Below are 14248 nucleotides of genomic sequence, written 5' to 3'. Positions count from 1 at the left end.
TCAGAGCTGACACATGCAAGAATCCACCTCCCTGCTCCTGGAGTCTGCAGCCTGCTCCTGTTTAGCAGGAATATTTACTGCAGTTTATATTGATAGTCCTTCTGCCAAATTTGGATTTTGGCTGTGATTTGTGGGTGAAGCTACTGTAGCTGATGGACTTCTCAACTGTAAGCAGAAAGTAAACACTTACAGGAATTCCTTATGCAAGAGCCAGGCTCACTTCCCTTCTTCAGAAAATGAAAAGCCATTCTTGAGCTCAGTGCTCAAGGAGAAAATATTTATGGCTCCCAGGTCACAGAAAGCTGATTCCCCTTTTGTGCAACCTGTAGACCTTTTCTAGAGGAAAAAAGGCTGCAGGATACACAAAGGCTGGTGTGAGCAAAGATGTTTGCTCAGCAGGCACCTGCTGGGCTGGTCACTAATGAAGGGTGAAAAGGCATTGAGGAAGAAATGCTTTGCATGAGGTTGTTATTGTCAGAGATTCCTGCCAAGTATTTGTTTGCAGATGGTTTTGATTGAAATGCAAGACTCTATGGTCCTGCTGTATAAATAGAAAGCTGTGGTGAGCAACAGCACAACCCCTCAGTACCAGGAAGAGGAGAAGGGATTTCAGGATCGAGTGTAGCTGGGGAATTTAGTGGTTTTTCTATAAGATATTTCCTCATAGAATCATAGAGTAAAACCCAGAATGGTTTAGATTGGAAGAAATCTTAAAGCCCATCCAGTTCCACCCCCTGCCATGGGCAGGAACACCTTCCACTAACCCAAGATGTTCCAAGCCCTGTCCAGCCTGGCCTTGGGCACTTCCAGGGATCCAGGGACAGAAGGATTCTCTGGAATCCTTCCAGTGCCTCACCCCATCACAGATGCTTATCAAAGGTATGTATTTTAGATACAGGGAACAGGAGTCCTCACTCCCCTGGGCCATGATCAAGCCAAAGAATCTCTGTAAAACCCATAGAAGTTTAATAAGTTCCACATCCCTGAATTAATTATTTTTTAGGGTTTTGCCCTACTTTGCCCTAAGGTTTTTTACACTTAATCAACTGTAAATACATCAGCTCATGGTGAAGTTTGCAATGGGTGTTTTAATCCCAGAGACATTAATGCTGTGATGGAAGATGGGAGAGGCCTCCATAAGAGTTGGGCACCATGGAGATGAATTATCTGCAGTTCCCTCCACTTGCTGTGTCATTGATGACCTAAAGAAACTCCTTCCTGTGAGGGTGGTGAGGCCCTGGCACAGGGTACCCAGAGAAGCTGTGGCTGCCCCTGGATCCCTGGAAGTGCCCAAGTGGCCAGGTTGGATGGAGCTTGGAGAAACCTGGGACAGTAGAAGGTGTCCCTGCCCATGGCAGGGGAGTGGAACTGGCGGAGCTTTAAGGTCCCTCCAACCCAAACCATTCTGGGATTCTTTGGTGTCACAGCCTTTGAAAAATTGCCAGGAGCCTTTGAAAAACAAACCAGACATGACCACAAAAACTGCAGAGGCAGCTGATTTCCCCTGTCACACCCTTCCTCTGGGCAGTGCTGTCTGGAGCCTCTAGGGCTGAAGTTCCTCAACCTTCCAGAAAATTGCTGTCCTGGCTTGATGTCCCCCCTGCCCTTTCTTTGCTCAGACTTCTCCTATTTTTGCTTTTCCCACTTTCTCAGCTTTTCTTTGAGTACCTTGAACCCTCTTGCCAGAAGGATCATCTGACTCCTCCACCAGGAGTGGGTGGGTGCAGCCTGTGTGTGTTGCTCCAGTGTGGGGCTTGGACTACACCAGCATTTTTGGGTTTCTTCATTGAGACAAAAATTGGATCTCCTGGAGGTTGTTTTGTGTGGGTTGTGTCCCTTGGATGGAATCTGACACCTCTGCCTTGACACCTCTCTGGGGGGCAGAGTGAAGCTCTGGGTGGGTTTTTGCATCACCCAGGTGTAGGTGGGAAAATGAAGGAGAAGTAGGGATAAAATCCCAGAATCCCACAACAGTTTGGGTTGGAAGGGACCTTAAAGTTCATCCCATTCCACCCCCTTCCACTATCCCAGGGTGATCCAAGCTCTGTCCAACCTGGCCTTGGACACTTCCAGGGATGGGACATGTTTCCAGGAAGATGCCAGCTCTGTGTGCAGCACATTTGGGGTTGTCTTGATTTGGAAAGCCAGGTGTCTGCTAAGGAAAGGAGGAGCCTCCCCTGAAATGGAAAATGTAAATCCCCCTCCCTCTGAATTGTTATAAATTTTAAATTAAGGGGCTCTCAGGCAAAGATATGGGAGCAGGAATAACAGTTCTTTATTAGGGAAGAAAATAAAAAAAAATAAAATAGACAATGCAGGAAATGAAAACAACATTGACAGAGTCAGAGCACAACCTGACACCTGTGGGTCAGGATGCTGTAGCAGCCCAGTTGGAATTGTGGCTCAGCCCTCCTGCAGTGTCAGGGGTGGTTCTGCTGGAGCAGGGATCCTGTAGCAGCCCAGTTGGAATTGTGGCTCAGCCCTCCTGCAGTGTCAGGGGTGGTTCTGCTGGAGCAGGGATCCTGTAGCATCCAGTTGGAATTGTGGCTCAGCCCTCCTGCAGTGTCAGGGGTGGTTCTGCTGGAGCAGGGGTCCTGGAGAAGGGTGGAGTCTGCCTCTGAAGATCCAGTGGAAGAGGCAGCTGTTCCTCTGGGAAATCCAGTGGGGAAGCTGCCTTGCTGTCCCAGGATCTCAGATTGTATCCAGGTAGGAATGCTTGGCTCCTCCCTCTGGGCTCACATCTCCCAGTGGATGCTGGAATTCTTATCAGCCATGCAGGGACATTCCACAGCCTGGTATCAGCAGATGTCCCCCCAGAGGGAGGAGTGGGTGTGGAAGAGATAAAGAAACACTGCCCAATTAACAGAAGAGAGCTGCCATACAGATGGCAGATAGAATACATCTTGCCTTGCAGTCTGGGACAGGCTGTGTCCTAACCCCTGTGCCCATCCCTGTTTTTCAGATCCCAGAAATACTCCGTGTCCCCCCCTGCCCTCCTCCTGGCCCGGAGCGCTGGCCGGAGCGTGGAAGGCATCGCTCTGTCCAAACACAGCGTGCAGGACATGGTGCAGATGATCAGATACGAACTGCTGGACATTTTTGTGAGTAAAAATAAAATCAAAATGTCCTTTTTTCCATTGCAGTCATTTGCAGAGCCCTGATTATAGCGTGGAGCTCTGCGGAACGGCCGTGTCCGCTTGTTATTTTTATCATGCCGAGTTTGTTTTCCAATTTTATGGCTTGGAGCAGGCAGTCTGGACAGAAATCTGCTAGTCTGCTCTTTGCTGTGTGGTCTTGGAGCAGGAGACCCTGGAGTTGAGGGACTGGCCTCAGAGTCACTCACCTGCTAGTCACCATTATTATTGGGTCTATTCCCTATTCCCAGGGCTTTTTCCATGTGCCTTTTGGAGCCTCTGCCTGCTCTGCTCACATCCCCATCTCCAAGCTCACAGCTTCTCCCAGACTTGGTGCACTTGGGTTGGGCAAAGACATCTCCAAGTGCACCAAAATCCCAGCCCTGTTCCTGCTTCCCACATTCCACACAGACCCTGCAGCCTTGCTTAGCCCCTGCACCCTCATGTAAGAGCAGAAATTGGAATTTTCTCCTGTTTCCTCCTCCCCATAACCCCCAATTTCTTGTTTGTGATCTTCTGCAGCCAGAAATCACCGTGTCAAACCTGCCCCAGTACTTGCAGCTGGGAAAGCCCTTTCTCATCCTGTTCAGTGCTGATGACATCAGTCAGGTGGAAAGCAAGGAAATGCTGAAGCTGGCAAAAGGAAGAGCCCAGCAGGCTTTTGTGGCTTGCTGGCTGAACCTGTGAGTGTTTGAAAATCTCTTCTTTCCGTTAACTCACCCTGAGCCTTGCAGAAAAAACCCCCGAGGCTGCAATTACTGAGAACACGAGCTGGTAATGTGAATATTTGGTCTGAAATCATCAGGAATTGGAGGTCAAACCATTGAGCAATGGTTCACTCAGTGTTCTGGGCAACTGCAAAAAAATTGCCTGACAAAGTAAAATTAGTAAATATTTAATTGATTGCAGAAATCGTTTTCAATAGAGGAAAATGTTCTCTAGTGCTTGTAGTAGCTTGACCCTGGGTCTGGTGTTATTTGCATATTTTTTTGGGATGGAATGAAGTGCATATGGGAAGAAAAAAAAATGGAAATTTGCCCTCCTGGAATGTCTTATGGTGATTTTCCACCAGCAATTAGAGGGAATGACTGGTCATTGACTGGGGAAAGAAAATGTTCACAAGACAGTTCAACCAGAACCCCATAAATTAAAAAATATTCAAGCAACAAAATTAATTTAAGACCTAAGAAATAGAATAATGTAGGAAAGGGGATTTCTTTTTTTTTTTTTTTTTAATCCTCCTCTTCTTAGTTGCATTTTGAATTTTTGGCCTCTGTTTGTTTTGCCCAAGCCCAGAGAAACTTCAGAGGCTTAATCATAACGTGCTTTGAAGTCTGGGAAGTGGTGACCAGCGTGGGCTGGAGTTTGGCTGAGGGGCAAAATGCACATGTGCTCAGAGGGAAGGGGATGGAGCTGCCAGTAATGCAGCAGAAATGAGAGCCCTGGAACTTCCCCACCTACACATCTGCCTTTGCTCTGCCTTCCTGAGACACAGAAAGCCTTCCTGTGCCAGAGCAGAATGGCACTGCCACAAAGCAGGGCAGAACCCCAGAAGGGTTTGGGGTGGAAGGGACCTTAAAGATCATCTCATTCCAGCCCCTGCCATGGCAGGGACACCTTCCACTGTCCAAGATATCCCATCCAACCTGGCCTTGGGCACTGCCAGGGATCCAGGGGCAGCCACAGCTGCTCTGGGCACCCTGTGCCAGGGCCTGCCCACCCTCACAGCAGGAATTCCTTCCCAGTATCCCATCCATCCCTGCCCTCTGGCAGTAGGAGGCACTCCCTGTGTCCTGTCACTTCATGTCCTTGTCAAAAGTCCCTCATCCTAGAAAGAAGCCCTCATTCCCAGGGCAAGATCCAGCTCAGACCTGGAGCTTTAAAATAGTTCTGGAATGTCTCAGCACCTCTGTGGGCTCGCTGTCCCTCTGTCTCAATGTCCTGCTTTCACTGTCTCTGTGTCACCTGAGGAATTTGCCTTTCCATCCCTGTGGAATTGCAGTGCCAGCAGCTGCCCTGGAGGGGGCTGGCAGCTGTCCCTGCAGACAGGGTCTGACCCTGGGGGGCTGCAGGCCCTGTCCCACTCTTGTCCCACCTGTTTTTAGAAGCTTAAGGTGGAAAACATCTCCCACCCATCGTCCTACAGACTTTGTCCTGCTCAAGGATTTCTTCACACATCCAGGCTGTTGTCTGCTCTCTCTCCATTGGATCCTAACAGGTTCCTTAAGCACCAGGCTTATTTACAGTGCTTAGAATCACAGAATCCTGGGATGATTTGGGTTGGAAGGGATCTGAAAGCCCACCTTGGGCAGGGACACCTTCCACAGTCCCAGGTTGCTCCAAGCCCTGCCCAGCCTGGCTTTGAACACTTCCAGGGATGGTTCAAAGGGAACTCCCAGGGATGATGCTTCTGCAGTCCCACCAAACTGTGCTTTGCTGCATGTGACCCAAGGGCTTTGGTGTTTTTTTTTGGCTCTCAGTCCAGTTGTGCTGCCAAACCTGAATCTCCTCTTCCCAACAGGAAGAAGACTCCAGTGGGATATGGGATCCTGAGGACGTACTTTTCCAGCACTCCTCCCTTGCCCCTTCTCCTCTGGGTGAACCTCCATTATGGGGGCCAGGTGTTCAGGTTCCCCTCAGAGCAGTCCATCACTGAGATGAACATCTTGTCGTGGCTGGAGAAGCTCCAAGCAGGGCTGGAGATTCCCAGCAGTAAGTGGGCACAGGTTTATAACGTTCCCAAGCACACACTGTGAGCTCCAGTGTGTTTATGAGAAGATACTACGTGCAATAAATTGTCTGCCCTGGAATTTAACGATGGAAAAACCAGCTCTGCTTGTTAGAGCTGCAGAAGTACAAATAGTCCAGCCAAGAGAGAATGCCCACACTCCCAAGTTTGCTTTGGGACTGTTTAAAGCTCAGAGCCAAACGTGGATAGTTTGGAATTGACATCTTTTCCCTGTGATAATCCCCAAATCTGGCTGTGTTTTCCCATTCCCAGCCACAGCTTGCTAATAAAAAACCTCCCAGCTCCCAGTTGACAGTGTAAGAAGTAGCTGCTCCTCAGGCACTTTCCTGCATTTCTTTTTGGATGGGAAAGGATGAGGGAGCTGGTGTTTTACTGGGGGCTTTAGGACATCAAGGGTTGGCTTGTGCTGTGAAGCTTTTCACTGCATCCCTCCTGTCTTGCTCAGCCTGAAGAGGCTTTGGAGGAAGCCAGCATGGATCTGCCTTCCTCAAGAGAGCTGGAGAGGGACTTGGGACAAGGCATGGAGGGACAGGACACGGGGAATGGCTGCCAGAGGGCAGGGATGGGTGGGATTTTGGGAAGGAATTCCTGACTGTGAGGGAGGTGAGGCACTGGCATAGGGTGCCCAGAGCAGCTGTAGCTGCCCCTGGATCCCTGGAATTGTCCAAGGCCAGGCTGGACAGGGCTTGGAGCAGCCTGGGACAGTGGGAGGTGTCCCTGCCATGGCAGGGGTTGGAATGACATGATCTTTAAAGTCCCTTCCGACCCAGATTGTTCTGTGGTTCTCTGATCTTTCAGAAAAGATTTTTAATTTTGTATTCATTAGAATGGGGGGAAAAAAGCCATAATTCCTTAGAAAGGGAAATATCCATGGAGGTGGGACATAACTCTCCACCTACTAACTGGGACTGTGTTTCCTGCTCAGGTACCTTGTCTGAGGAAGACTGGAAGCCACCACTCCCTGCTTATGACTTCCTCCAGATGATGGAGCCATCCGTGCCTGAGCTGTCCCCTCACCCCGGGGACACCCCGGCACAGCACCGGCCCAGAACCGCCGGAGGGGACACTGCTGGAGGGGACAGTGCCGCCCGGGAGGAGCCGTCCCAGCAGAGCACGGCAGAGGAAGCCGGTGTCCCTGGGAGGGGCCTGCGGGGGACAGCCCCGAGGCTGGCAGCCAGGGACAGGCAGGGCAAGAGGCACAGCGAGCTCTGAGAGCTGCCGTGGGGACAGGTGTGGGGCTGCCCTGAAAGCCTGGCGCTTTCCCAGCCTTTCCTCCAAGGAGAGAAGAGGTTTCAGCTGTCAAGGAATGGTGAAAAGAAAAGCCACTCCCTGCTGCTGAGTGTTGGGAGCTCATCAAGCAACAAGTTACACTGGAAAAGACAATTCAGCCCTGCTCTGTAGATCCCCCAAGTCTCAGAGTCACTTCAGTTGCCCCTCATCAGGAAGGAGTGAGTGATTGCAACTTAAAAAGCCCATTTCTCTCCTCCCTGATTGCCAGAGAAGCTCTACTGATGTGTGACAGAAAGTCCTGCAATTCCATCTGCTTTGGAACCCTGTGGAGCCAGCATTCCACCACTGCAGGGCTGCTCCAAGCAGCCCCCAGTTGTGTTTACACCTGACTTGTGACCTGAATTCATGTGTTCATCCTCACAGGGGAGAGGAGGGATCTGCTCAAAGCAGATTTATTCCAGAAGCCAGAGCTCAGGTCACACAACAGTCCTGAATAGCTGGGACAGAGCTCTGCCAGCAAATCCCAAGGGTGGGCAGGTTGGGAGATGGCTTTCCTCACTGCTGGCATTTTCTTGGTCACAAGCCCAGGGGCTATTTGCAGCCTCCATTTGTCTTTGCTCTCAGTGACAGCAGCAAGGTTGGTGCCTCCTGAGCTGGGAATGGTGCAGGGAGCAAGGTCTGTGGAAAGCTGAGTGCTGTGGAAGAGGGGAGGGAGATGAAGGGCAAGGCCAGACCTTTCCAAGGTGGGATGGAGATGCTTCACATCCAAAATTTAAGTGGGGAGATGCAAAACCTGGGGAAGTGGATTTCCAGCCTCTGCACATCTCCTGGGACAAGAAATGGCAGAGGATTAAAAGCAGATGGTCTTTAAAGTCCCTTCAACCCGAACCATTTTAGGGTTCCATGACCATCCCTTCAATGAACATCTCCCTTCCACAGCACTGCTGAGATGTGCTGGGAGAGTCAGATCCTCTTCCTACTCCTTAAGGCTCTGAAAAATTACTGGGAAGAGGAAAAAAATCCTGGTAAGGGACTGCTGAGAGCATTGCAAACTCAGTATTTCTGATTCTGCAAGCAGCACACGTGGCTGTGAGTCTTTTGAAATACCCAGAAATAGATCATTAGTCCTGGGCTGTCCTGGAAGCCCTTAATTGAGAGAGACCATTTTTGGAGTGAGTGACAGGCTTTGAGCCAAAATGTATGTATTTAAAGGAATAAACTGCAGCCTGCTGATCAGAGGCATGGTTCCCAGGGGAAGGGTGTGAGCAGATCCTTCGTGTGTTCCCGTCATTCCTCTGCTCCACGAGGTCCTTGCGCTGCTGGGTTCCATAAACTGAACATTGCTCACTTCCCCTGCTGTCCCTGGCCATCAGCATCGAGTCCCAGAATGGGTTGGGTTGGAAGAGACCTTAATTCCCTTCCCATCCCACCCCTGCCATGGCAGGGACACCTTCCACCATCCCAGGGTGCTCCAAACCCCACCCAGCCTGGCCTTGGGCACTGCCAGGGATCCAGGGGCAGCCACAGCTGCTCTGGGCACCCTGTGCCAGGGCCTGCCCACCCTCACAGGGAAGAATTCCTTCCCAAAATCCATCCCAGTGCAAAGCCCCTTTATTCTGGCACTTCAGCCCCTGGGAAATAATCCCTCTCCATCCCCGAGTGCTGGTGATGCCACACCATGGGTTTGGGAAACGGGCATTTTTGGGAGAGTAGAGAAGAAAGGAAAAGCATTTCCCTCCTGCTCCCTCCTTTCCTGGATTGTTTGGAACATCTCCCCCCATTTCTGTGCTGTCAGCAGGGAGGAAACTCTCATGTTTGGGCTGTTTTGCTGTGGTTTTCTGGGGGCCACAAAAGCCCCACAGCCCCATTCAGGGGGATCAGGAAATGTGGGAAACATTTGGGAACACCCCAAAAATGGGGGCTGGGGATGGGATGGGATGGGATGGGATGGGATGGGATGGGATGGGATGGGATGGGATGGGATGGGATGGGATGGGATCAATGGGATGGGATGGGATGGGATGGGATGGGATGGGATGGGATGGGATGGGATGGGATGGGATGGGATGGGATGGGATGGGATGGGATCAATGGGTGCAGTGCTGTGTCCCAGCCCAGCATTCCTGCAGAGCACTTCTGGAATTTCTGCTCCAGACTTTGGTATGCTGGAAGCAAAGCAGAGCTGCCTTTCCAGGCACAGGAACCCTCCCTAAGCTCCAGAGGGTGTGATCCATGCTAAATTGGATTAAATTAATTAGTCATTCCACCCCTGCCATGGCAGGGACAACTTCCACTGTCTCAGGCTGCTCCAAGCCCCAGTGTCCAGCCTGGCCTTGGGCACTGCCAGGGATCCAGGGGCAGCCACAGCTGCTCTGGGCACCCTGTGCCAGGGCCTCCCATCCTCACAGGCAGGAATTCCTTCCCAATATCCCATCTAACCCTGCCCTCTGGCAGTCTGAAGTGCAATAATTGGGTTTTTCCTTGCATCTTAAATAAACTCCATCTCCAGCAGGCTCCTCTGCATGTTTTGGGTGCTGGGAGCAGGGGGCCTGGTCGGGTACCCCTCCTCAGCAGCAGGATCCTTTCTTTCCCCCGGGTTTGGAGGAGCATTCCCACGTCCCTGCTCTTGTCCACGTGTCCCTTTCCAGCCATCCCCTTCTCCGGTGCAGGGCTGGGGCAGGAGTTGGTCAGCAGGGGTCAGTGCCACATCTCCGTTGGGGCTTTGCTGTTCCCCGCCTCTCCCAGTGCTGCTGGAGTGAGGCTGGAGCGTCCCCCCGGAGCGCTGGGGGTCGGGAGCAGCTTCCAGGGGAATCCTGTGGGGATGCTGCTGCATGGGGGCCGAGCCTGGACAGCGCCAGCCCTGCTGGCTTCATCCCCAACACCAGCAGTGGGATCCATCAGCTCCAGCGCCCCAGGCTGGGCTGGGATGCCCAGAGCCCTGAGCTGAGCCCACCTTGCAGGTGCCAGCACAGGGACATGGGAAGGGATGTGTTTATCCATGTCCCGTCAGTGCCAGGACCCAGCTGGACTGCCAGCTCTGGGTTTGCCAGCTCTGGATGCAGGTCATGGTCCTGGACCACATCAGGTGCCTTGGAGTTTAGTGGAGTTTTATTTCTCAATACAAAATATCTTTTCCACTTTGCAGCCTAAACAAGCACTCAGGGAAATTAATGTGCCAGGTCATGTATGGAGAGGGAGGAAATATTAGGGATACTGAGGGCAGTTTGATGGGGGTCTGCATCCCAAAATTTCCTCAGCCACCAGGGGAAATGCTCCAGCACTTGGCTGTTTCCAACAACTCCAGCTCTGGGGGCAAAGCAGGGCAGAAAGAAACACTCTGAGGGTGTTTGTGGAATCAGAGCCACAGAGTGGTTTGGGCTGAAAGGAACCTTTAAAGGGCATCCAGCCCAACCCTGCCATGGCAGGGACACCTTCCACTGGACAAGGCTGCTCTGATTCCATCCAGCATGGCCTGGAACGACAGCCTTGGGTGAGAAGTGAGCCAGAGGAGGCAGGGGAGCAGCTGTGAGGGACAGTGATTCCTTCTGGAGCAGGATCTGTCCTGTCCCAGGAGGCTGAGGAGCAGGATCTGTCCTGTCCCAGGGGGCTGAGGAGCAGGGTCTGTCCTGTCCCAGGAGTCTGAGGAGCAGGATCTGTCCTGTCCCAGGGGGCTGAGGAGCAGGGTCTGTCCTCCTCACGGAAGCCAGCAGGGTTTTCATGCTCATCAGCCTCCCAATGCTGCTGCTCAAGTGAGGTGAGATCACCAGGGACACTGATGTTATCAGCTCCCTCTTCAGCCATTTAACAATAAAAGTCATGTTTGGATAAACCACAGCTCTGTCTTCCTCTGCAGGCTCAGCTCAAGATTTCCTGGCTGATATGGTCAAGTGCAGCTTCAGAGCAAACTCTTCTTCTGGTGGGACTTCTTTTCAGCAGATATTTGGATGTGCTTCAGGAGCCTTTCAAGGGGTGTTTAAATTATCAGAAGATAAAACAAAGATACACACACACACCCCCAAAAAAGGATTATGTGCTTGTCCTGAAAGCAAAACAATTTATTGTCCAAAACAACAGGAAATTCTCCATGCACTCCTTGTTGGGCCCTTCCCGCTCAGGATATTCTGTGATTCTCTGATCTGTCCCCATCCTTAAGGAATCCCACAAAGGCAGGCTGGCAGCAGTGCTCACTACAGGGCAGAGGGAATATTTAAAGTGTCTGTTGTGCTTTCCACATTTAAAAGCTTCTAGAGGGAGTGGTCTCCAAACCGTGGGACTTTGGAAGCAGTCACGGCATTCCTTCCATGTTTTCCACCCTTTGAGCAGAAGCAGGGTGCTGAGAGACAAGCCCTTATCTTGGAATGTGGATTTTCCAAGTTGGCTGAGAATTTCCAAATTCCCAGCCCATCCTGGACCGCTGATGAGCAGCCACAGTTCCTCCCAAGGATCCTCATTCCATGGCCAGGCTGTGGTCTGGGATGCAGCTGCAGGATGGCAGGAGAGGTGGCTGCAGCAGGGAGGAGGCAGGACAGGAGATGCCACCAGCCAGGAGCAGGGCCACGGGAAGGACAGATCTGCCTGGACACATTCCAGCAGGATGTGGAGCAGGACACGACCTGGTGAGCTGGCTGGTGTCCCCTGGTGCCTGGAGCTGGGTGGGGACAGGCAGGCTGGCAGGGCTGGGGACAGTGAGAACCAGTCCCTCCATCCCAGCAGGTGGCTCAGCCTGGCAGAGATGCTTTCCCTGCGGGGCAGGTTCCTTTCCCTGCCCTGGAGCTCCCGCCCCTGCCGCAGGGCCCTGGGCCCGGGAATGTTTGTCCGGAGCTGCTGCCGAGGGTGTCTGGAACAGGCTCCTCCAGACCTCAGCCCGCCCCCGGGGACATCCAGGGTGATGCAATCCGTCCTGGTGCCCTGCATGTGTTCTGTGTGCCCTTGGCATCGCCCGAGGGGAAGGAGAAGGATCCCGCAGCTGCCTGGTGTGTCCATCACTGGCAGTGTCCCCTCCCCAGTGTGTCCCCTCCCCAGTGTGTCCCCTCCCCAGTGTGTCCCCTCCCCAGTGTGTCCCCAACCCAGTGTGTCCCCTCTCTAGTGTGTCCCCAACCCAGTGTGTCACCTCCCCAGTGTGTCCCCTCCCAGTGTGTCCCCAACCCAGTGTGTCCCCTCCCAAACCAGCTCCCACACAATGCCCCTGCTGCCTGTCAGTGTGGGGCAGGTGCTGGGGACCAAGCAGGGACAGTCTGGGGACAGACAGACAGATGTTGGTGCAGGGGTGGGATGGGAAGCAATTGATGCCATAGTGGCAGGGTTGGAGGTGGCTGAGGAGCTGAGCTGGGGACAGGAGGGTGCAGGTGCAGGATGGAGCTGGGATGTGGGATTAGGGGTGCTGGCTGAGCAGGGTGGGGTTCCTTACAACTCTTCCACCTGGTACTTCCATTGCTAAAAATACAAATGGCCCAGGAAAGTACCCCCAGCCCCCAAGCTGTTGTTTGCAGAGTGGCCAGGATGGGATGTTCATGCCCAACACGGGCAGGAGTTGGGTCTCAAGGACACCACAGGTTCCATCCTCCTCGATGGGGACTGGGATGGAGCTGGGAAGATCAATCCAAACCAGCTCCTCACAGAACCCCTTCTCTCTGTATTTTCATTCCCACAGACGTGCTCCACCTCCAGCCTGTGCTGGCACTGCACCAACAGCTCTGCTCTCCTGCCCCATTCCCAAACCAGGTCCATGCAGGATCCTCACTGCTCCTGACTCCCAGGCTGTGGTCGAAGTCAAAGCTGGAAGAGCAGCAACCACCATGGAGCATCCCACAGCGATCCCTTCCCAGTGCTTTTCCTGCTTCTCCCAAAAAGCAGGAGCCCCCAGGGTTCCTTGGGGCCATGGAGGGAGCAGGAGTGGCACGTCCCCTTGGGGACATTGCTGTTCTTTGTCCATTGTTCCCTCTTGGCTCAGTGGAGCCGCCGTGGAGACGGGGAGCGATAAGTGGGGACAGGGCAGCGCTCGGTTCCTGCTCCCCGACAGGTTATTTCCCGACCTCTCCTTAGGTAAACTCAGCCCTTCACCTCCCCCAGAGTTTGCTTTGCTCTCCCTCACCCCTCCAGCGCGGCGTGGGGCCCAGGAGGGCAGCCTGGCTCTATTAATAGCCCCTGGAATTGCCAAATCCCTGCCGTGTGTTGAAAGAGCGGCTGCGAGCCCGTGATTCAGCTCCGTGGTTACGCACGGGACAGTTCCCCAGCATGGCTGGGGTGGGAAAGCTCCCAGCTCTGCTCCAGCCCTGCAGGGCAAGCTGGGCTCTGCACTGGGGAGGGGAGATGCCCCTCAGCTGGGATTTCTCGGCTTGCTGGCGACACAGATGGTCTTTATTGCTAAACTCGGTGGTGTTCTCTGCATTGGCCACTGCCCGAGCTCGCTCTGCACAGGGAGTAAAATCCAGGGATCCACAAAGAGTGAAATCCAGGAGCCTCAGAGAGGGAAAAGCCATGGGATCACGGAATGCTGGAACCATTTCAGTTGTAAAAAACCTCTAAGATCATCGAGTCCATTCCCCCAGCACTGCAAAGTCCCACCAGTTCATGTCCCCACGTGCATCCACAGAGTTTTTAAATCCCTCTGGGGATGGTGGCTCCACCACTGCCGTGGGCAGCTCTGCCGTGCTTGGCAACCCTTTCCATGAAGAAATTTTTCCCAATATCCAATCTAAACCTCTGCTGGAGTGACTTGAGGCTGTTTTTTCTTGTCCCCAGGGCTGAAGAAGGCTCTTGGGGTTGCAATCCACGGTGTCTCTATCCCAGCCTTGCTCCATGAGCAGTCCTGCCTGGAGGAGAGGGGAGAGCATCTCCTCAGGCTCCTGCTGAGTTTGAAGTCTTGGACCCTCCTTAAGCTGGGCTTGTGAGTGACTCACACTGGGGGTGGGAGCTTTGCAGGGCTGAGGTGACTCCCTGTGGATACTGGACCTGCTGTGGGGACATGGGAGAAGTGACCCATGGGGGAGAGGTGGGATCCTGGATATGGAAGCAGCAGGGATGCTGCAGCTGGGGGAGTTCAGCTTAGCACGGCAGGGAGCCCCAGCTGTGAGCAGGGCCAGGCACCAACACCAAGGCAAATATTTGGAAAGGCATTTGCTGCCCAAAAATAGCT

General features: G+C 53.0%; 1 protein-coding gene across 1 annotated transcript in view; it reads left to right on the top strand.

Moving 5' to 3' along the window:
* Positions 1-8383, top strand: part of TXNDC16 (thioredoxin domain containing 16) — a 38286-nt gene extending 29903 nt beyond the window's left edge. Inside the window, exons 18-21 of the mRNA XM_064422845.1 lie at positions 2963-3101; positions 3657-3817; positions 5656-5846; positions 6809-8383. Coding sequence (XP_064278915.1) covers positions 2963-3101; positions 3657-3817; positions 5656-5846; positions 6809-7095 — 778 coding nt within the window. The 3' untranslated portion in view covers positions 7096-8383. The remainder of the gene's footprint in view (positions 1-2962; positions 3102-3656; positions 3818-5655; positions 5847-6808) is intronic.
* Positions 8384-14248: the final 5865 nt, after the last annotated feature.

This window comes from Passer domesticus, chromosome 6 (genome assembly GCF_036417665.1).
Source record: "Passer domesticus isolate bPasDom1 chromosome 6, bPasDom1.hap1, whole genome shotgun sequence".
Taxonomy (NCBI): domain Eukaryota; kingdom Metazoa; phylum Chordata; class Aves; order Passeriformes; family Passeridae; genus Passer; species Passer domesticus.
The sequence above is the reverse complement of the archived record's forward strand: the minus strand, read 5'-3'. Positions and strand labels throughout refer to the sequence as shown.